Source organism: Dipodomys ordii, unplaced genomic scaffold (genome assembly GCF_000151885.1).
Source record: "Dipodomys ordii isolate 6190 unplaced genomic scaffold, Dord_2.0 Scaffold10, whole genome shotgun sequence".
Taxonomy (NCBI): domain Eukaryota; kingdom Metazoa; phylum Chordata; class Mammalia; order Rodentia; family Heteromyidae; genus Dipodomys; species Dipodomys ordii.
Window position 1 is genome coordinate 15,838,713 of NW_012267226.1, and position 20,239 is coordinate 15,858,951.

Here is a 20,239-nt window from a genome sequence, read left to right on the forward strand (position 1 = left end):
CAGTGCTACTTCTGGCTTTTTTCTTTTTGCTTATGTGGTGCTGAGGAATCGAACCCAGGGCCTCATGCATGCAAGACAAGCGCTCTACCACTGAGCCACCTTCCCAGCCCCAAACAAGCTATAGTTTAGTGATAGAATGCTTTATCTAGCATGTGCAAGGCCCTGGGTTCAAGCCCCACCACTGCTGCAAATAAATAAGTTCATGAATAAATACTGTTCCTTTCAAATTTAAGACTAAGACCCAGCTGGTCACTTCCATCAGTGAAAGAAATCTGAAACAGCCCCAAATTTCATAGCTCCTCAAACCCTGAGGCACAGTTACATCGGAGGGACTTTCCTAAAGGTTTAGACCAACATTGGCTGGACCCGTACAATTTGGAATCTCATCCTAGACTTCAGAAATGTCTCAGAACGTTCCAGACTAATAAGACTGCTGCTTAAATAAACAAAAACAGGACAACAAAAAACCCAGACTCCATTCAGAGAAATTGTGGCTGAATGGTAAGTTACATGAGCAAAACTAAAACAGCCCAAAGGTATTAAGCTGTACTAATTATGTACAGGTTCTGGCTGCTCATTAATTTCTATGGAGGGATGGCTTAGATTATTGAACTCAGGGCTTCAAGCTCTTGTTTGGCTTTTTCCACTGTGGCTAGAGCTCTACCAATTGAGCTACACATCCAGTTTCTGCTTTTGGGTGGTTAGGCTCACAGATTTGTCTGATTGGCTTTTAACTGAGCTCGTCAGATCTCAGCCTCCTCTGTAACTAGGTTTATAGGCATGAGCCTCGTTCTTCTCATTCATTTTTGGGAAACAAGTTAGAAATCATGCTGTAATTTCCCAGAATTGTGGCCCCTAGTCTTTAACCAGCTGAATCCCAAGCATCCATCCAAGCAAGTTTCAGTTAACTGACTTTCTCTTGGCTCCAGGGGATTCGAGGTGAGGCATAGTTAGGGAAATGTAAGCAAACAAAATAGTTTAGCATGAAGATGCACTGAAAGAGAAAAGGTTTCCGGAGCAGCTCTAATAAGTAAGCTCACAAATTCAAGTGCCTTCAGGGTACAAATAGTTAATGTCATTATGTAAAACACCCAAGTGTCTGACTAGCTTTGGGCATACCCAAAGAGATGGTTATGAGATCAAAGTTTGCTAGGGAGATTTTTAAAAATGCAGATGCATGGGTTATACCCTTAACCATTCTGATTTAATTAGTCTAGGATATTGGAAACTACCATAATTCTACTGTGGCTAAGGGTTCAAAACCACCAGCTTAAAAAAAAAAAACATCCCATCCCTGTTCAAGGCAATCAAAACAAATGTCTCTAAAGACCACTTCGCTCCCTAGTTTAGTTTTGTAGCTACTGATTGGTCCCTCCCGATCCAGACCTTTGTGTCTTTGGACAGGAATGTTAGCAGCCTTGGAGGCTGATGGCAGTCACCTCTGATATCTAGGATGCAGCGAATGAAGGAGCAAAAACTAAAGCACACTACATACCTGGCGCTCTTCATGCTTGCCATGCACCTCAATCACATCTCCCAGCACCTTGACCTTGAGTTCCTCTGGAGAAAAGTGCTTCACATCCAGGTTGACAGAGAACCTGTCCTTCTCCATACGCATCTAGACATTGTAAGGGGAGGAGAAAAAATGGCAGGGATGATGATCACATCGCTGCACCTTCATCATTCTGCAGACTTTGCTTTCTGTCCAGATAATAGATCCTCCCCTTGTCTGCTAAAAATCCTTTTTTGAACAACCTATGTCTCTTTCAGGCAAGATTGTAAGGGCACCCAAGTGCACCTTGATTAAGCCTGAACTTTATTTAGAGGCATGGAGAAGAAGACAGATCACTGAGAGGACCCCCATCACAAGGATGGAGTTTGACATGGCTTCTGCTGCCTGATCTCTCAGCCCAATGCCTCGCTTTGTCATTTGTCTGTGAGACAAAGATCCATTTTTCTTGCTCAGGTCTCTGCCAAGTTTCCTACCCACTCAATCTGGAATGTTCTGCTGGTTCTGTTTGTCCTTCCAAAGCCCTTGCTTTCTCAGCTCCTGTTTACTCACACTTAAATATTTTTAAACCAGTCTGTTATCTATGACAGTTTCTGTCCATCTTATCAGTTCACCTCTTCTCCCACCTCCCAAGAATGAACCGACATTCTTTTCCTCATAGGCTGGGATAGCTCAGGCTACTGCCTTGCACAGCCCTGATCCCTCCCCCCAAAAGAAGGGATCAAAAATGAAGAAAGTAGTTTTCTCCAGCTCAACCTAGCTAGAATGAGATAGGTCTCTCTCTCTCTCTGAGCTCTAAAACTTGAGCTGATCAAAACTCAAGTTTGGGAAGTAGGAGAAGTAAACAAAGGAATTAAGGCAGCCTTTTACCCTGCAGATCAGAAAGGGGTGTCCTGCTGAAAAGTTCAGAGAGAGGGTGATTGTCACTGTACATGGGAAAAACATAGAATAGAATAGGATATAGAGGAGCAGTCAGCAGCTACCTGGGGGAAGGAGGCATTAGTTCACCTCTGGACGTTGAATGCCTAAAAAAGGTCTCAGGCAAGGAAGAAAAGGAAAACAGATAGAATGTCCAGGTCTCTCCAGAAGGGATGCGCTCCTGCACTGCCACAGAGAACACAGACTCACCTCTGAGAGTCCAGTGTCGATCCAGCTCGGTGTCCGCAGGAAGGAGGGTGGCCGAAGGTAGAAGGGGCTCAGGGAAGTAGAAGTTGGGAAGAGGTCAGATTCCAACAGGTGCTCCCCGAAGAACTGGTCGAAGAGGCGGCTGGGAGAGTGGAAAGAAAAGAAAGGGCGGCGGATCCAGGGGTGGTGGATGGCGATGTCCATGGTGGTTTAGGTGAATGTAGGGTTTCAGCTGGCTGGTCAGCTCCTTCAATGGCAAGCTACAGCCCGCCTCTTATTTATACAGTCTTGTGAAGCTTCTGGAATGGTGATGTCAGGGGTTTTATTATCCCCGCTCACCGCCAGTTCATGGAGACTTGTGATTGGGGATTTGGCAGTGTGACACATACCCAGTACTCACTGAGCTAAGAAAAGAGAAACACAAACCCGTCTGAGCTGGTCAGTGACTTGTCCTGGTCTTGATTCACTACTTCTCTCTCCACACCTAATGCTCCCCCCTCCCTCTTCTCCTCCCCCCTCCCCACCTTCTGTTTGCTGCAGCTGGGACAGAGTCAAGAATCCCAAACAGCTGGTCCTGTGCCCCTCCTTCTGCTCTCTGGTGTGCATGCCAGGGGAATTGAGCCAGCAACTATCTTGGGCCCTGGGCGGGTACTGGAATCTTCCTAGGCTGGGCCCCTGTGGGACATTTAACTCTTTGTTCCTCCCTGGAGAAAAAAAACAGTGAGTGACCATGCATACGTTGAGTGACATTCTGGCTTGATCTGGGTTCAGAAGACCCTCATCTTAATCTGGGCAGAGACACTTCATCTTTGTCTCCCCCCCTCCTCCGCCCCCCAAAAAAAGATGTGGGTGGGGGAGGCAGAAAAGTTGGGTGCTTATTTCATGCTATGTGACTCATAGGACATTAAACTGAGACAGAAGAGAATGGAAATATACAAAGGATTTGGGGGGGGTCTCTCAGCCAGGCTTCTTGCTGTCCTGTGGGGCACCATTGTCCCCTCTCCAGCTTGTCCTAGGCCCAGGGCCCTCAGCTGTACCCCCCCAACCCTGTGACAGCTGAGGGGTAGGTGTGGGGGAGGGGGTCGGGGGGTCCAGGCCGTGTACGCTGTCACATCCTTGTCCCTGCAAGGCTGGGCCTGAACTCCCCGCCCTTCCCCCCACCCCCAGACGCCCAGCACTATTTTGGGTGGTGTAGACCCCGCCCCCACTCCAGCTGAGCCCTGCCTGGCTCCCCGGGCCAGCTTGGAGGGGCGACATCAGACTCCAGGGGCCACTACCACCACTGCAGCCATGTCGGGCCGTTCGGTGCCACACGCCCACCCTGCCACCGCCGAGTATGAATTTGCCAACCCCAGCCACCTAGGCGAGCAGCGCTTTGGAGAAGGTAGGGCCCACAGGCAATCCCCCCGCCTAGCACCCCCACCTCCTGAAATTCTGGGCCGAGCGCCCAGTGTTATTGGCTTCTACCCCATCTGGGGCTTAACTGAACTCCTGGGGCAGGCCATCTCCCACCCCAGTCTCCCCTTCACCCCCCTAAGCAGGCCTCTGTCCCCTTCCCACTGGTCCCAGGACAGACCTCAGGCCTGGGCCTTGCCAAGTCGTGTGTCCTCTTCCTTCCCCTTCATCCTCCTTGTCCCTACTGGGTAGGCCTCTCCCAAGCCCACCTGGCCTCCTCTTTCCAGCTGCCTCCCTTCCCTAGCTTCTTGACTTCTGCTTCTCCTGACCTCTCCTTCCACCTGGCCTCTACACCCTCCTCCCTCATCCTGCCTCTTGCCTCCTCTCTCTCTCTCCCTTTCTCTGCTCCTCAGGCCTTCTACCAGAAGACATCCTGACCCCTACTCTCTACCATGGCTACTATGTCCGGCCTCGAGCCACCCAAGCTAGAGAGGGAAGCAGGGCAGGGGCTTCTGAGCTTAGACTCAGCGAGGGCAAGTTCCAGGCCTTTCTGGATGTAAGCCACTTCACCCCGGATGAGGTGACCGTAAGGACTGTGGATAACCTCCTGGAGGTGTCTGCCCGGCATCCCCAGCGCCTAGACCGCCACGGCTTCATCTCCAGAGAGTTCTGCCGCACCTATGTCCTGCCTGCTGACGTGGACCCCTGGAGGGTCCGAGCTGCCCTCTCCCATGATGGCATCCTCAATCTGGAGGCCCCTCGAGGAGGCCGACATTTGGACACAGAGGTTAATGAGGTCTACATCTCCCTGCTGCCAGCGCCTCCTGACCCTGAGGAAGAAGAGGAGGTAGCCCGAGTTGAGCCCTGACTGCCACAGACCCAGCACCCAGAGAAATCCCTTTCTACCTCCAGCTGGGATTTCCAGCAGCTGCCCACCACCCCCAGAGGTAGCAGGCATCCTTACAGGGCAGGGGAGGGGCAGGGGAGGGAGGGAAAGGCACCCAGTCCACAATGTTTGGTTTGATCTCTTGGGACACATCCTAAGCCTTTTGCTTTAGTTCTTGGTGGAGCTGAATAAACCCAACTGTCCCAGGGCCTTGGTTGTGCTGCTCCCTATTCTGTGGCCTGGAAGGTGGGATGGGTGGAAAGGAAGAGGTAGACATGCTGGACAAGCCAGCTAGATGTCCAGTCCCCCCCTTTCCCTTCTCCCCCCAAAACCCCTCCTCAGTTAAATATGGCTAACATCACAGTACCCTGAACTCACACTTGGATGCTGAGATCACACACGGAAGCAGATACTGGCTCCAGATCAAATTCCTAGCTATAATTTTCTCACAATGAAACAAAAGAGAGAGTGATCCTGGGAGGGAAAAGGGATATGCCATCCAAACAGCCCAGAGGGCACTGTCTGAGCTGGTGATTAGAGACACAAAAACAAGGGTCTCCAGACTGTCTGCCGCTTTTTGGGTAGGGGTTGGGGAGAAATTGTTTTTTGGCTAGAGTGAATACATTGTTTTCCCCTACTAAGGTTTGGCCCCTGAAATGATCTCTGATTCTGAGGGACTGAGTTTGCATGCAGAAAGCGCACAGACACAGAGAGAAGCCGCCACCATTATCTCAGTCTTTCAGCCTCTGCACGGGAGAGCTTCATGGGAGAAAGCATTTGTCCCTGGCTTTGTAGCATCCCAAAGAGGCATGGCTGTATCTCTAACACTCACCCAAGACTAAATACAGAGATCTTAGGCTCCTGTAGCACTGAATATATTCTTTTGCAAGGAGAATTATAGTACCCACAGGTATGGTGTGTTCAAACAAGCCCATGATACACACTTAGGTTTTGCAACAGGACAGCAGGTTTGTGTGTGTTTGCAAAATATCCAAGAAAAGACTTTCTTTGCCCTCCACCTGATACATTTTTTTTCAGGTCTTTCATTAACCTAATTGTTCCATAACTGTGTGAGAGTAAAGACCCATATGAAAATCTCACAAAAGCTATCCATCAATCCTCTGCTCAGAAAAATACTCATACTCCCAAGTTTGTCAAGACAATCAGAATGGTTTCACACAGTATCTGACAATCCTACAAATCTTTAGGGATTTGTAGATAAGAACATTTCCTGAAGGAATTCATTACTGGTTGAGAAAAAATAAGGGCAGGCCTGGGGATGGAGCTCAGTGGAAGAGAACTTGCTTAACATGCATAAGGTCCTGGGTTCAATCCCCAGTATACTAAATAAATAGTATAAGAATACATCAGAGGCTGGGCACCAGTGGCTCACCCTGTAATCCTAGCTACTCACGTGGCTAAGATCTGAGGATTGCAGTTCATAGACAGCCTGGGCAGAAAAGTCTGAGACTCTTATCACCAATTAACCACCAGAAAAATGGAAGTGGTACTAATGCTCAAAGTGGTAAAGTGCTAGCGTTGAGAAAAAGAGCTCAGGGACTGTGTCCAGGCCCTGAGATCAAGCCCCAAGACTGACAAAAAAGAAAGAAAAAGAAAAGAAAAAAGAATACAGCAGAGAAGTAAGATTGATATATCTATCATTCATTCATTTAACAAATGTTTATGAAACCCCAAAATAATACACTATGGAGAATATATTTATATGTAAACATAAATTATACAGATGATAGTCTTATTATCTATGCTCAGGAATCTTTTTTTTTTTTTTTTTTGTCGGTTGTGGGGCTTGAACTCTGAGCCTGGGCACTGTCCCTCAGCTCTTCAGCTCAAGGCGAGAACTCTACCACCTGAGCTACAGCGCCACTTCCGGTTTTCTGGTGGTTTATCGGAGATCAGAGTCTCAGGGTCTTTCTTGCCCGGGCTGGCTTTGAACCGCCATCCTCAGATCTCAGCCTCCTGAGTAGCTAGGATTACAGGCGTGAGCCACCAGCGCCCGGCTCAATGCTCAGGAATCTTAACATCTAGTTGAGAAGAAAATTATTTCTATACAGACTTCAATCAGAACAGCTTCATATTGATCTCTTATGCAATTAAGCTTTATTTGTTTACTTGGAGGCTAGGGATTGAACCCAGGGCCTCAGACCTGCAAACCATACACTCTGTGCTACATCCCCTGTCCCCAAGATTTGTTTTGTTTAAAAGAATTCTCAAGAATCTTTTTTTTTTTTTTTTTAAATAAAGCACTGGAAGCTGGGTGCTGGTGGCTCGCGCCTGTAATCCTAGCTACTCAGGAGACTGAGATCTGAGGATTGTGGTTCAAAGCCAACCCCGGCAGGAAAATCTGTAAGACACTTATCTCCAATAAACCACCAGAAAACCGGAAGGGCCCTGTGGCTCAAGTGGTAGAGCGCTAGCCTTTAGCTGAAGAGCTGAGGGAGAGTGCCCAGGCCCAGAGTTCAAGCCCTACTACTGACAAAAATAAATAAATAAAGCACTGGAGGTTTGAAAGGGCCCCTATGCTTGCTAGGTTGGCAAGATACCACTAAGCCATGACTCCAACCCTGTGTTTTTGCTGCTTATTTTTAGGATAGGGTCTTGTATCCTGCCTGGTTGCTCATCTGAGCTACCATCACCCACTTCTTTTTGGCTTCACAGACACGAGCCACTGTACCTAGCTTCCTTTCTATGGAAATGAAGTGGGATTTTTCTGTCCGGGTTGACCTTGCACCAGCATCCTCTCAATCTCAGCCTCCCATGTGGTTAGGATTATAAGCATGAACCATCTGTGCCAGGCCTTGCTGGTTCTTTTTAAAATAGGATCTTGTTCTTGCCCAGGCATTTATCTGGACAGTGATGGCCTGTGTCATGCTTCCTGTAATTGCTGGGATGATAAGCAGGCATCATTTCATCTAGTTTCCTTCCATGGAGATGGAGTCTTGAGGGTTTTTCTGCCTGGGCTGGCCTTGAACTTCAACTCCTCCATTCTCATCCTGCCAAGTAACTAGGATACAAGTGTAGCATTGGCGCCTATCGTACTGGGTTTCGAACTTGATGAAGAAGGGCAGGAAAGAAGATGGAAAGGAACAGTTAACTGTAGTGTTGTATAGAAAAGAAGCATGTGCAATGATTGGGACACAAGGTAATAAAATAACCATCTGATAATCCACTGTGACTTGTAGTAACAATAGTTTATCCCCATTTTTCCTAAGAGGATGGGGAGAAGTTTAGAGCTGCAGACACTAAAGATATGTGTCATGTTTTACATACCTTGAGCAGAATAGCTCAGGGATAGTTCCAGAACCTGAGTTCAAGCCCCACAACCGACAATAAAATAAATTTCAGCCCTTGCACTTTATGATCCTAGAAATCTAGGACCTAAATGGCTAAGCAATTTCCCCAGTTATTTCCAATAGCAAGAAATAAAAAAGGAATCCATTTCCCTACATTTTAGATTCCAAGAGACTCTAGTATACAAACCCAGGTTCTGGACAGAAATCCTAAGAAACTTCTTACCAGTTCCTTTGATCGTGCAACTCCATTGTGGGTGTTGTGGGAGGAATGTAAGGCAGACTCCTTTGTTCATGATGTAGGATATATTTCAAAGGTAAGTGTGAGAGCACGGAGAAACATTTCCTAAGAAAATCCCAGAGAAATTTCTCTAGCTCAGGTTTCGGAGGCTCAAAGTTCCTGGCTTTATCCAAAGAAGTTTCAAATCCCCAAGGTGAGCTAGCTCTCACCTTGGAGTCTGTGTATAGAAATACTCCACTTCGGGCGGGCGGTCACTTGGGATTCATTCCAGCAGGTGGCCTCCAAAGTCCAACCTGTTAGGTTGAAATCTGACACTGACAGAGACTCACTCCCTGGGAGCTTTGCCACTGAAAACTGAACCGGGAACCAGGAAATGAACAAACCTCTTCTTACTGAAAACCCAGCGGGCTCCCTGGGAAACGAGCAAGCGCCATGGGAAACCGGCTATGCTGCGGGGGAAACTGGTGAGTAAGTAGGGTGGCAGGGTTGAGGGGACCCATCTGTTGGTCGATTGGGTGGCCTGAGAACCAGAGAACCTGGAAACGGTACCTCCCATTGCCTCCAGCTTCCTCCTGGCCCCCCACATTAGAGCAGTACCTCCTTTAAAGCTTGCTCCTTCCGGGAAGTTTTTAGAAAACAGTCAAGTCAGTTGTCTATAGAGTGGCCAGAGCAGGACTGGAAAGACAGACTGACATTGTTCTCTTTGTCCCCAGGTGGTATTGCTTGTCATGTCTGACTGAGAGTTTAGAGCCAGCCACTGTATAAGGGGATCTTTTTCTCCCTGTTCCTCATCGTAGGGCCACAAAAAGCTGGAGCTCAGAGACGTTCCTTAACTTGCTCTGTGTCACGAGGTTGGAAAGCAGCTAAAGCAAGATTCCAACCCAGGCCCCAATTCAGACTTCATACTTTCACAGCTAGGTCATCACAGATGGAATCACAGATTGAGCAAAGTGACTTGGGGCAAATGTTTATTTAAAAGGGAGGAAGTGGCAGGCAGAATGTCCATGGAATGTGTGAATAGAACTTCTCACACTCGCTGGCTAGGTGACTTTTAGGCACTCTTAATGTTTCTAGATCAGATCCACCCAAGAGAAAAATGTAGATTAACATAACTACCTATTGTTTAGAGCATAGGTTTGTTTTGAAGAGCAAAAGACACTGGGGAAAAAAACAATAGGAAGTTATGTGCAGTATTGTAATTTAACTGTTCCATCCTAGAGATTTCACACTACAATAAACGCCCAGGACTGGGTTCATCCTATCTGCTGCCTCCTAGCTAGATCATAGCACATCCCAAGGATATCTTGTTTCTAATGAAGCATCATTATAGGTAGAGACAAGTGGAAGGTGCAATGAAAAGCCCAAAGCATTTGGAATCAGTATTTTGGGTTCAAGTTCTGTCCTTCCACACAATCGCTTATCTAATCATTTAGCCGGTTTATCTGAACATAGAATGATTCATAAATCATGCATATTACATACTGAAGTGTTACTGGAAAGTAAGTGCAGCTAATCAACTTAATCTTTGAGTCTGGAAGAAGTCAGATAAGACACAAAGTAGCCAAAGCGATAGGAAAGTGTCATAGTTATAAAGGAAGACTTCAAAGTGTTAACCTTTAAAGTGATCATGACCAGCAAATATTTATTGGATATGTACTATGTACCAGGTACAGTGACAGATACAGACTTTTTAAAAAGGAAATGTGGGGCTGGGAATGTGGCTTAGTTGGTAGAGTGCTTGCCTAGCATCTGTGAAGCTCTGGATTCCATTCCTCGGTACCACATACACAGAAAAAGCTAGAAGTGGTGCTATGGCTCAAGTGGTAGAGTGCTAGCCTTGAGCAAAAGAAGCCTAGGGACAGTGCCCAGGCCCTGAGTTCAAGCCCCAGGACTGGCAAAAAAAAAAAAAAAAAAAAGAAAAAGGAAATGTGCTCCTTGACTTCTTGAGTAAGATACCACATTCTAAGGCTTTAGTTGACTCATTGAAGCAAAAAATATATGACTCAGGAGGCTGAAATCTGAGGATGGAGGTTTGAAACCAGTAAGGGCAGAAAATTCCATGAGACTTATCTCAGATTAATAAGTAAAAAGCAGGAAGTGGAGGTATTGTTTAGTGGTAGAGCATCAGCCTTGAGCAGAAAAAGCCAAGTAAGAGCCCTGAATTCACACGCGCGCGTGCACACACACACACACACACACACAAAGGAAAAGGAAAAAGAGGAAAAAACAAATAAACAAAGCACCCTTTAAAGTTTGAGTTGTAGCCGGGCGCTGGTGGCTCACGCCTGTAATCCTAGCTACTCAGGAGGCTGAGATCTGAGAATCGCGGTTCAAAGCCAGCCCGGGCAGGAGAGACCCTGAGACTCCTATCTCCAATAAACCACCAGAAAACCGGAAGTGGCGCTGTAGCTCAAGTGGTAGAGTGCTCTCCTTGAGCTGAAGAGCTGAGGGACAGTGCCCAGGCCCAGAGTTCAAGCCCCACGACTGACAATAAATAAATAAATAAATAAAGTTTGAGTTGTCCTAGATGTAAGACAACTAGAAACACAGAAAAGCTTGGAGGGAAAGATTGTAACAGCTTCTCTTACTCCATCTTCTCTTGTGTTTATATCCTATATAATATTGGGTAGTTTTCTTACAGTAATAGTTATTGATAATTTTACTATATTCCTGGAGCCCTGCTAAGTATTTTACACTTACCATTGAATTTAATCCTTACAATAACTCCTAGAATGTTTAGAATTTATTATCATCCTTATTTTACTAATAAGGACATGGAAGCCTAGAGAGGTTAAGGACTTGCCAAAAGTTGCACCATTAATCTGATATGATGAGTCTGACTCATAAGTCTATGCTGAGATACCAGGTCAGATATCCTGACCCAAATCTATTTTTTCTTCTAAAATATAAGTATAGGGGCTGGGAAGGTGGCTCAGTGGTAGAGCGCTTGCCTTGCATGCATGAGGCCCTGTTCGATTCCTCAGCACCACATAGGCAGAAAAAAAAGCCAGAAATGGTGCTGTGGCTCAAGTGGTAGAGCGCTAGCCTTGAGCTGAAGAGCTGTGGGACAGCGCCCAGGCCCAGAGTTCAGGCCTGATGACCGGACCCAAAATAAATAAATAAATAAATAAAATATGAGTATAACTACTCGGGAGGCTGAGATCCCAGGATCACAGTTCTAAGCTAGCACTAGCAGAAAAGGCTGAGACTCTTATCTCCATTAAACTTCTTAGAAAAAACCAGAAGTGGTGCTGTGCTCAAGGCTAGTGCACTATCACTTGAGCCACAGCACCACTTCTGGCTTTTTCTAAAGAGGCTCAGGGACAGCGCCTAGGCTTTGAGTTCAAGTCCCAGAACTGGGGGGGGGGGGGAAGAAGTTAGAATTAGATAAAAATTGTTATCCACTGTTTCTTGTTATCTCTATAAAACTCCAAAGACTTAAATATACTATGGCAATGGAAGATTCTTACTGTAAGATATCATTTGTAGTTGTTCTACTATGAAAATAATGACTTTTGAAAATTGGGAAAATTCCCCAAAGCAAAGAATAAAAAGCAGTTATAAACCTACGCACCCAGAGATGATGGGAAAATTTTTGTGTATTTCCATTTTATTTTATTTATTCATTTATTTATTTATTTTTGGGTCCGGTTGTGGGGCCTGAACTCGGCCTGGGCGCTGTCCCTCAGCTCTTCAGCTCAAGGCTAGTGCTCTACCACTTGAGCCACAGCACCACTTCCGGCTTTTTTCTTTTTGCTTATGTGGTGCTGAGGAATCGAACCCAGGGCCTCATGCATGCAAGGCAAGCGCTCTACCACTGAGCCACCTTCCCAGCCCCTCCATTTTATTTTTAAATATACATAGCTTGTGTGTGTGTGTGTGTGTGTGTGTGTGTGTGTGTGTGTGTGTGTGTTGGTACTGGGGCTTAAACTCAGGGTCTCATGCTTTCACTTGGGTTTTTCTGCTCAAGGCTGGCACTCTACCACATCTCTACTTGAGCCACACTTCTACTTTCTTAAATAAGTACATTTAAAAATTCCAAAACACATTATATGTGTATATAAAGACATCATATTATATATATATATATATATATATATATATATTAGATTTTGAGATAAGGTTTTACTGTGTTGCTAAAGCTGGTCTCATTCTTGCAACATTCCTACCTCAGCCTCTCAAGTACTGGATTATTGGCATGTTACCACCATACCCTAGATTTATCTTTATACTAACTTATTATGTTATTATTATTTTTTTTTTGCCAATTCTGGGGCTTGAACTCAGGGCCTGGGTACTGTCTCTGAGCTTCTTTTTTTTAAATTTATTTTTGATTGTGAAAATACTGTACAGAGGGGTTACAATTACATGGACAAGATAATGAGTACATTTCTTATCATGCATTGTATCCTCCTCCTTTGTTTCCCCTTCCCATCCCTTCCCAGCCCCCACCCGCCCCCCCACCTCTGAGCTTCTTTTGTTCAAGACTAGTACTCTACCACTTGAGCCCCAGCACCATTTCTGGCTTTTTGTATTTATGTAGTATGAGGAATCAAACCCAGAGCCTCATGCATGCTAGGCAAGAACTCTACCATTAAACCACATTCCCAGCCCTACAACTAACTACTTAAAGAGTAAAAATTTCCAGCCTATTAGGTATTTTTCCAACATCCTTTCCTTAAGAGGCTACATAGTTCCAAATGTCCAACTGGACATTCAGGATATTTCTTATTTTTCTGAAATTATGAGTAATACTGCAATGAGTATCTATATTGGCATATATATATATATATATATATAATTACTTATCAACTTATGAGATTGATTCATTATAGAGTATATACTTTTTTTTTCTTTTTTGGTCGGTCGTGGGGCTTGAGCTCTGGGCTTGGACGCTGTCCCTGCGCTCTTTAGCTCAAGACAAGTGCTCTACCACTTGAGCCACAGCGCCACTTCTAGTTTTCTAGTGGTTTATTGGAGATATGAGTCTCATGGACTTTCCTGCCCAGGCTGGCTTTGTTTGAACTGTGATCCTCAGATCTGAGCCTCCTGAGTAGCTAGGATAACAGGCATGAGCCACCAGCACCCGGCTTGAGTATATACATTTATGTTTAAGGCTTTTTTATACTGATTGACGATTGTATTCTAGAAGAAAGCACCAATTTTTCTTCCTACGACCACTGTGGGAGAGCGTCCATTTAGTTTCCTTCATGCTGGTCTAAAAATAAATCTGTCACCTAAGAATATTCTGAGGTTTGTCCAGGCTCTGCATAATCTCTAACTTGGGACAGGCTCTGTTCATTAAAATTGGTTAATCCCAGTCATATGGTTGAGAATTGTTATTTTCTTTATCCATTTAAGCAGGAATACATAGAAAACAGTAGCGTCAGGGGCCAAGGCATTAGAACATTCGGCAGTTATTACACACACCATCAGCTGAAGGGGAAGGAAGAAGTTGGTTTTTGTTCTTTTTTTTTGTGCTGATCCTAAGACTTGAACTTGAGGCTGAGTGCTCAAGGCTGGCACTCTACTACTTAAGCCATAGCTCCACTTCTGGCTTTTTGCTGGTCAATTCGAGATAAGAGTCTCATGAACTTACCTGCCTGGGCTGGGTTAAAACTGCAATACGGGGTCTGGGAAGTTGGCTCAGTGGTAGAGCGCTTGCCTTGCATGCCTGAGGCCCTGGGTTCGATTCCTCAGCACCACATAAGCAAAATGAAAAAAGCTGGAAGTGGTGCTGTGGCTCAAGTGGTGGAGCGCTAGCCTTGAGCTGAAGAGCTGAGGGACTGCGCCCAGGCCCCACGATCAGACCCCAAAAAACAAAAAACTGCAATACTCAGATCTCAGCCTCCTGAGTACCTAGGATTACAGGCATGAGCTACCAGAACCCAGCTGGGCTGGTTTGTTTTGTTTTCCTGCTAGATCCTCTGTAGTTTTGGGATGCAGATTAAATGCTCTCAACTCAGCAATGAGCCTTTAAACCAAAATCGACATCCAAACATAGATCTCTATCAAACCTGTGTGGAAAAATTCTGAAAATATTTTTCCTGTCGTAGTACAGACAACATGCTTTAGAAGTCTTGTCTGTCTCTTTCTCTCTAATCAACAAAAGAAGGAAGCGTTTCAAGGAGAGGAGAAATCAGACAAATTGGGTTGGCTCTGGGGAGATTTGGAAATGTACTAGCAAGAAAAAAGCATCCGGAGTAAGTCCCAAACTATTCAACCTATTTCCTCAGACAAGTGTTACTTCTCTGGGCAATTGAAATTGTTGACAATTCTGTAGACACACAGGCTCCGACAGGGGACCCTAGGGTACCCAAAATTAATAGCAGGACAAGGTAGCTGAGTCACTCACCAAATCTGGTACTCCCTGTTCTGTAGACAGAACTTCCCAAAGGATAGTGAGAGTTAAATATCTCTCACTTTCTCTTAATTAAAAACAATGACAGGGAATCAGAGACCGAGGTCACTTTTCAGAAAAGGGCCTGGGGATGGGGTTGGGGGGAGGGGGGAGAGAGGGAAGTCCCTAGAGGTAACCCCTGGTTGTGGTAGTTTCTAGGACTTTCAGAATGAAAGTCTCATGTTGGTAAATTCTCCCCGCTCCCCTCATAGCACCAAAGAAATAGCAATGAGCATCTCTGGATCTCGAGTAACCAACCCATTATTTGGCAGGTCTTCCTCCCCCTCTGCTGGGAATAACTTGTTAGACAATCCCAGAATAACCCTCAGCCTGCAACGTCCCTGGCATGTTGTGTGCCTGATTGCCTAAAGCTGTATTTTGGGTTTGATTATGTCAGTTGTGCCATTCCACCTTCCAGAACCATCCATGTGGGAGAGGTGTGATTCCCTGGGCAGATGCTTTGGGGATGCACCTGACTTGGGGCGACTCTTCAGGGAGATGGGAGAAGGTCATCCCAGAATATTAAGGAGACCACAGAGCAAATGAAGGAGAGAAGACAGGGAGGGAGGGGCCATTAGAGGCCTTGCAGATGCATGATCTGTTTTTCTTACCACAGGAGTTGCACATCCATTTTCCAGAAGAAAAACAAAGCAGGTAAGTTTGGAGGGGTGCATAAGGGAGGGAAAATGAAAGCAGACAATAGATGTGGTATTTTTGGAAAGGACATAAGAGTAGAAAAGATGAGAGATCTTGGAAGCATAAAGGGCAACAGTGTATCAAAGAAAATCTTTTTGGATGGGAATGTGGCTCAGTGGTAGAGTGCTTGCCTAGCATGCATGAATCCATTCCTCAGCTCACATTCACAGAAAAAGCTTCTGTGGCTCAAGTGGTAGAGTGCCAGCCTTGAGTAAAAGAAGCTCAGGGACAATGCCCAGGCCCTGAGTTCAAGCCCCAGGACTAGCAATGCGATTTTTAATTTTTTTTAGGTCTTATCCTTTCATCTTTTAAAAAAATTTATGGTTCTTGTGAAAGTGACAGAAAGGTTATGGTAACATAAGTCAGGTAAAGCGTACATTGCTTTTTGGACAATGTCACGTCTTCCCTTGCTCTCTCCCCATTTTTCCCTGCTGTCCCCACCCAAAGAAAATCTTTAGTTTACTAATGTCCAGCCCTGAACTACGGGATCTCATCTTTTCTATCATTCCAGAGTGGTTGGTTGCTTCTTTCATCTAGAAAATACTACTGAACAAATTTAGCAAATACTACTACAGTATATGTAAGCCACTCTGTAGGATCCCAAAGAGGAAGAGAGGTACAAGGAACTCAGAGTAGTAATCCCAGCTACTTAGGAGGAGACAGGAGGATTGTGAATTATGATTTGGAGGCCAGCCTGAGAAAACACAGCAAATGCCTCCAGGTGATGATGACTCATGCCTATAATCTTGGCTACCCAGGAAACTGAGATCTGGGATTGCAGTTCAAAGCCAATCTGGGAAGAAAAGTCTGTGAGAGACTCTTCCTATGTCCAATTTGGAGGAGAAGGGAAAAGGAATAGACCGGACTCGATCATCAACAGGCCAGGACTGTTTATTGAGGAACAGCAAGAGGCACAGACCTTCCTGAGGGTTTGGAGGTTGTGCCAGAGTTGGGACAGGGGCTGGGTTTTTATAGGAGGTCCGAGCAAGGAGGCAGAGGTTCATGAAAACGCCACTAAGTCAAGGAAGGTGGGGGCTTTTCAGTTGGGCCCACAATGGGATGTTTACAGCTGGGCTTGGGTGGATTGCCCTGCCTGCACATCAAACCAGTTTGCTTATGCCTGGGATTTTGCCTGGTGTCAGTATGCACCTGGGACAATATGGTGTGGGGGTCAACCCTTCACAATTAACCAACAAAAAGACAAAAAGTGGAAGTGTGACTGAAGTGGTAGAGCACCAGCCTTTGAGCTTGGGAAAAAAAACCAAAACAGCAAGAATGAGAGGCACTGATTTCAAACTCTAGAACAAGCACAGAAGGGAAACAAAGAAAAGAAGAAGAAAAAAAGACAGCAGATAACCAAGGCCCTGGGGGAGAGGGACATTAAAAGGTTAGGAGTGTGGCTCAAGTGCCCTTGGGCACAATACCTGAGAGACAGAGACAGATACTGAGAGACAAAAAGAGAAGAAGAAGGTGATGGAGAGAGAGGATTCAATACTGAGAAGAGAAGAGAGAAGAGAATTGGCTCAAATGAGCACTTAATTCTTTTTTTTTTTTTTCCGGTCGGTCATGGGGCTTGAACTCTGGGCTTGGGCTCTGTCCCTCAGCTCTTCAGCTCAAGGCAAGCACTCTACCGACTGAGCCATAGCATCACTTCCAGCTTATCTAGTGGTTAATTGGAGATAAGAGTCTCACAGACTTTTCTGCCCAGGCTGGCTTTGAACTGTGATCCTCAGATCTCAGCCTCCTGAGTAGCTAGGATTACAGGCATGAGCCACGGGCACGCAGCAGCATTTAATTCTTTTTATGTGTTTATCTAGTAGACAGTAAGTCCTTGAGACAGAGGAAACAGCCAGTTTACCCCAGGGCATGTTATAGAGTCTGGCATATCGTGACCTCTCATCATGTATTGGTGGAGCTATGTTAGGGCCTGATGGAAGTCAGTCCAGGCAGACAGTGAAAGGGTCAGGACATACAACCTGTGAAGGTGTCTGGATGTAGGATCAGTAGACATGAGAGAAGTGGGAATGGAGGTAGAAAGGTTCATTCCAAGCTCACCAAATAGTTTGATAGAGACTGAAAAGGGCTGTCTCAATAGAGACAGGGATGTAAGTTGGGTTTCTTTTCCACAGAGAGCCAAGTAAGACGCACATCAAAGCATCAGCAGCAAGAAGAGCTGCAGAAGAATGGCACCAAGGTAATGTCAGAGTTTGAACTCAAACATTGGATGTTGTCCCTGAGCTGTTTTTTGCTCAAGGCTAGGGCTCTACCACTTGAGCCAGAGCTCCACTTCCATGTTTTTGGTAGTTAATTGGAGCTAAGAGGCTCACACACTTTCCTGCCCAAGCTAGCTTTGAATCATAATCTTCAGATCTCAGGCTCCTGAGTAGCTAGGATTACAGGTATGAGCCACCAATGCTCCCTGCTTTTTGAACTACTTAAATATAGAATCCTAGTACTCAGCTTTTTTACCCTGGGACACATATCTCAGTCATCTGCAGAATTCCCTGGTGCTGCTGAGTTTCCTCTATCTTTCAAAGGGGCAAAGCAATGGGACACCAGTTCAACTTGTCCTGCATGAGAGATAAGGGGGAAATGTAGGCTCACCTTTAATCCTGTCAATTTCTCCCTCCCCACCCAGGGCCATGAAACCACTGGACACACATATGAGCGAGTGTTACAACAGTCTGTATCTCAAAGGAGAAGTCAAGCCCTTACATCAGACAGCGATTTGCATTATGCGGACATTCAAGTGTGCACCTCTATCCAGTCTCGCTCAGCTAGCGAGGTCAAACACCAGCATTTACAAACTGCTACAGAGTATGCCACCCTTCACTTCCCCCAGGGGACACCACACTATGACAGCAAGAATGGGACCTTGGTGTGAACTTTGGGGAAGGTGGACCAGTCTCATCATTTTACCACTACTCCTATGGGAAGTAATCTTCTGCTTTGAGAAATTGGTGACAGCCCAGGGATGTTACCTACTTGATTTTTTTTTAAAGTCCTTGTAATGGTGTGTGTCCCTTGTCTCTCCCTAGGACTCTTTGTTACTGTTAGTTTGGAGTTGTGGTTAGATTAGCTATGAATGGATGGATGGATGGAGTTCCACACAGAAAGGTAGGAGTGTGCAGGAGGTGGGTCTTCAACCCCTCCAGCATTGCTTGGGCTCCCAAGTGCAGAAGGAAAAGGGTCCTATCTATGCACGTGGGCTTCATTTAATGACTTCTTTTGTTCACAGTGAATCCAGAGCTGAAGAATGGCTCTGGAAAAGCATTCTGAGCTTTTTGCACACAGCCCAGGGACTGGCTTGGGCAATTTCCTTAGTAGCTGGCCCTAGGGTTCCAGACAAATGAGGTCAAGGGTGAGGCAGAAAGCCTTCCAAACCACCGGCCCCAAGGACTTCAACTCATTGATACTAACAGCCCGGAGATGCCTGGAAACTCCTTTGGATGAACTGATGTTAGTTCTTGTCACTCAAAGCCACTAGAATCAATAAAGGAGCATAAAGAACAAGCTTGGTTCGTGTTCCGGGGCGGGGTTTTGCAGCTGTCACAGTTCAGTGTGCAGGCCATCAGTCAATCCGGGGATCCAACTAGCAGAGGGCCGGGTAGTCTCGTTCTCTAGGAGGCAGAAGGCAGAGGACCTGGGGTGTGGCTTAGGCAACAGGAAGCGAATCCCCATTGGTTGAAATTGGACTCAAGAGGCGGGTCCATACCGTCAGGGGCGTGGCCGTGAGGGTAGGGGCGGGGTCAGAGCTGACTAGGATCGTGGGCTGCACAGTTAGGAGAGCGAGTCTAGCCCAATGGAGGCAGGGCATAGGCCGGGGAGAGGAGGGACTTGGAAGGCTGGGGGCGTGGCCAAGGTCTGCACCTGCTAGTGGCGAGGCTGTCACCATGGTAACAGGAACACAGCAGCAAATTCTTGGTAAGTGCTGACTGGATCCACCAGAAAGGCTGGCGGAGACAGGTAAGTGGACAATATTCTTACTCATGGTTAAATATGCACATGGGAACGAGGGTGAGGTGGGAAGGAGGGGGAACTTTCAGGGTCTGGGCTTTGTAGATTCTTACGGTGCATTTCCTGTCGCAGACTTTCAGGGTGTGGAAAACCAAAACCGTGGAAATGCACTTTTCTTTCTTTCCAGATACCTCAATCTTGATGGTTGATCCCTGCGATTCTCTGCAGATGGGTAGAGTACTAAAAATGGAATCGTGCATGCACGACGACATTCACACACAGTTGGTAATAATAATAATACCGACTTTATAGAGTGTTGATGAGAATTTAAAGCACTTCCACCATTGCATAGTAAGTATGTGATCGGGGTTGACTGCTATCATCATCGTAGACGATGTTAACATTATTTTTTCCAGCATGTTCTGCAAGGGGACTAGGAAGAATTGAGCCATAGGACTGTCTCTGTCACTAACCAGCAGAAGCGTTAAGTCCCTAGCCTCTTTTCTCTATGTAAGCTGAGAGTAAAGAAAAATTAACTCTCAGTATCAAATAAGATGCTGGAGGTAACACTTTGTAAACTTTTAAAATTCTTTATACAAATTCTGGGTGGGAATGTTAAGTGCTTTCTTTCTGTGTTACAACTGAATTCCTCAGGACGAAAAGAGTTAAGCGTTTGGAGTCAGAGCTGCCATGTTGTCTACTGATTATCACCAGAATATGG

The 20,239-nt window shown here is 45.8% G+C and overlaps 3 protein-coding genes across 4 annotated transcripts in view; 2 read left to right on the forward strand and 1 right to left on the reverse strand.

Moving 5' to 3' along the window:
* Cryab (crystallin, alpha B) overlaps positions 1-4,852 on the reverse strand; it is a 20,291-nt gene extending 15,439 nt beyond the window's left edge. Inside the window, exons 1-3 of one of the 2 annotated variants that reach the window (XM_013009679.1) lie at positions 4,601-4,852; positions 2,639-3,039; positions 1,492-1,618 (exon numbers count right to left, since the gene is read on the reverse strand). In XM_013009679.1, coding sequence (XP_012865133.1) covers positions 1,492-1,618; positions 2,639-2,839 — 328 coding nt within the window. In that variant the 5' untranslated portion in view covers positions 2,840-3,039; positions 4,601-4,852. Of the gene's footprint in view, positions 1-1,491; positions 1,619-2,638; positions 3,139-4,600 lie in introns of those variants that run through there. The other variant, XM_013009678.1, reaches the window with a different exon arrangement.
* On the forward strand, positions 3,287-5,061 carry Hspb2 (heat shock 27kDa protein 2). The gene is made up of 3 exons (XM_013009675.1): positions 3,287-3,355; positions 3,803-4,019; positions 4,444-5,061. The coding sequence occupies exons 2-3, from the start codon at positions 3,926-3,928 to the stop codon at positions 4,896-4,898; spliced, it is 549 nt and encodes a 182-aa protein (XP_012865129.1). The 5' UTR covers positions 3,287-3,355; positions 3,803-3,925; the 3' UTR covers positions 4,899-5,061.
* A 3,759-nt stretch (positions 5,062-8,820) lies between these two features.
* On the forward strand, positions 8,821-19,056 carry LOC105980720 (chromosome unknown open reading frame, human C11orf52). The gene is made up of 4 exons (XM_013009621.1): positions 8,821-8,929; positions 15,482-15,519; positions 17,691-17,755; positions 18,200-19,056. Exons 1-4 carry the CDS (start codon positions 8,898-8,900, stop codon positions 18,443-18,445), a joined length of 381 nt encoding a protein of 126 aa, XP_012865075.1. The 5' UTR covers positions 8,821-8,897; the 3' UTR covers positions 18,446-19,056.
* Positions 19,057-20,239: the final 1,183 nt, after the last annotated feature.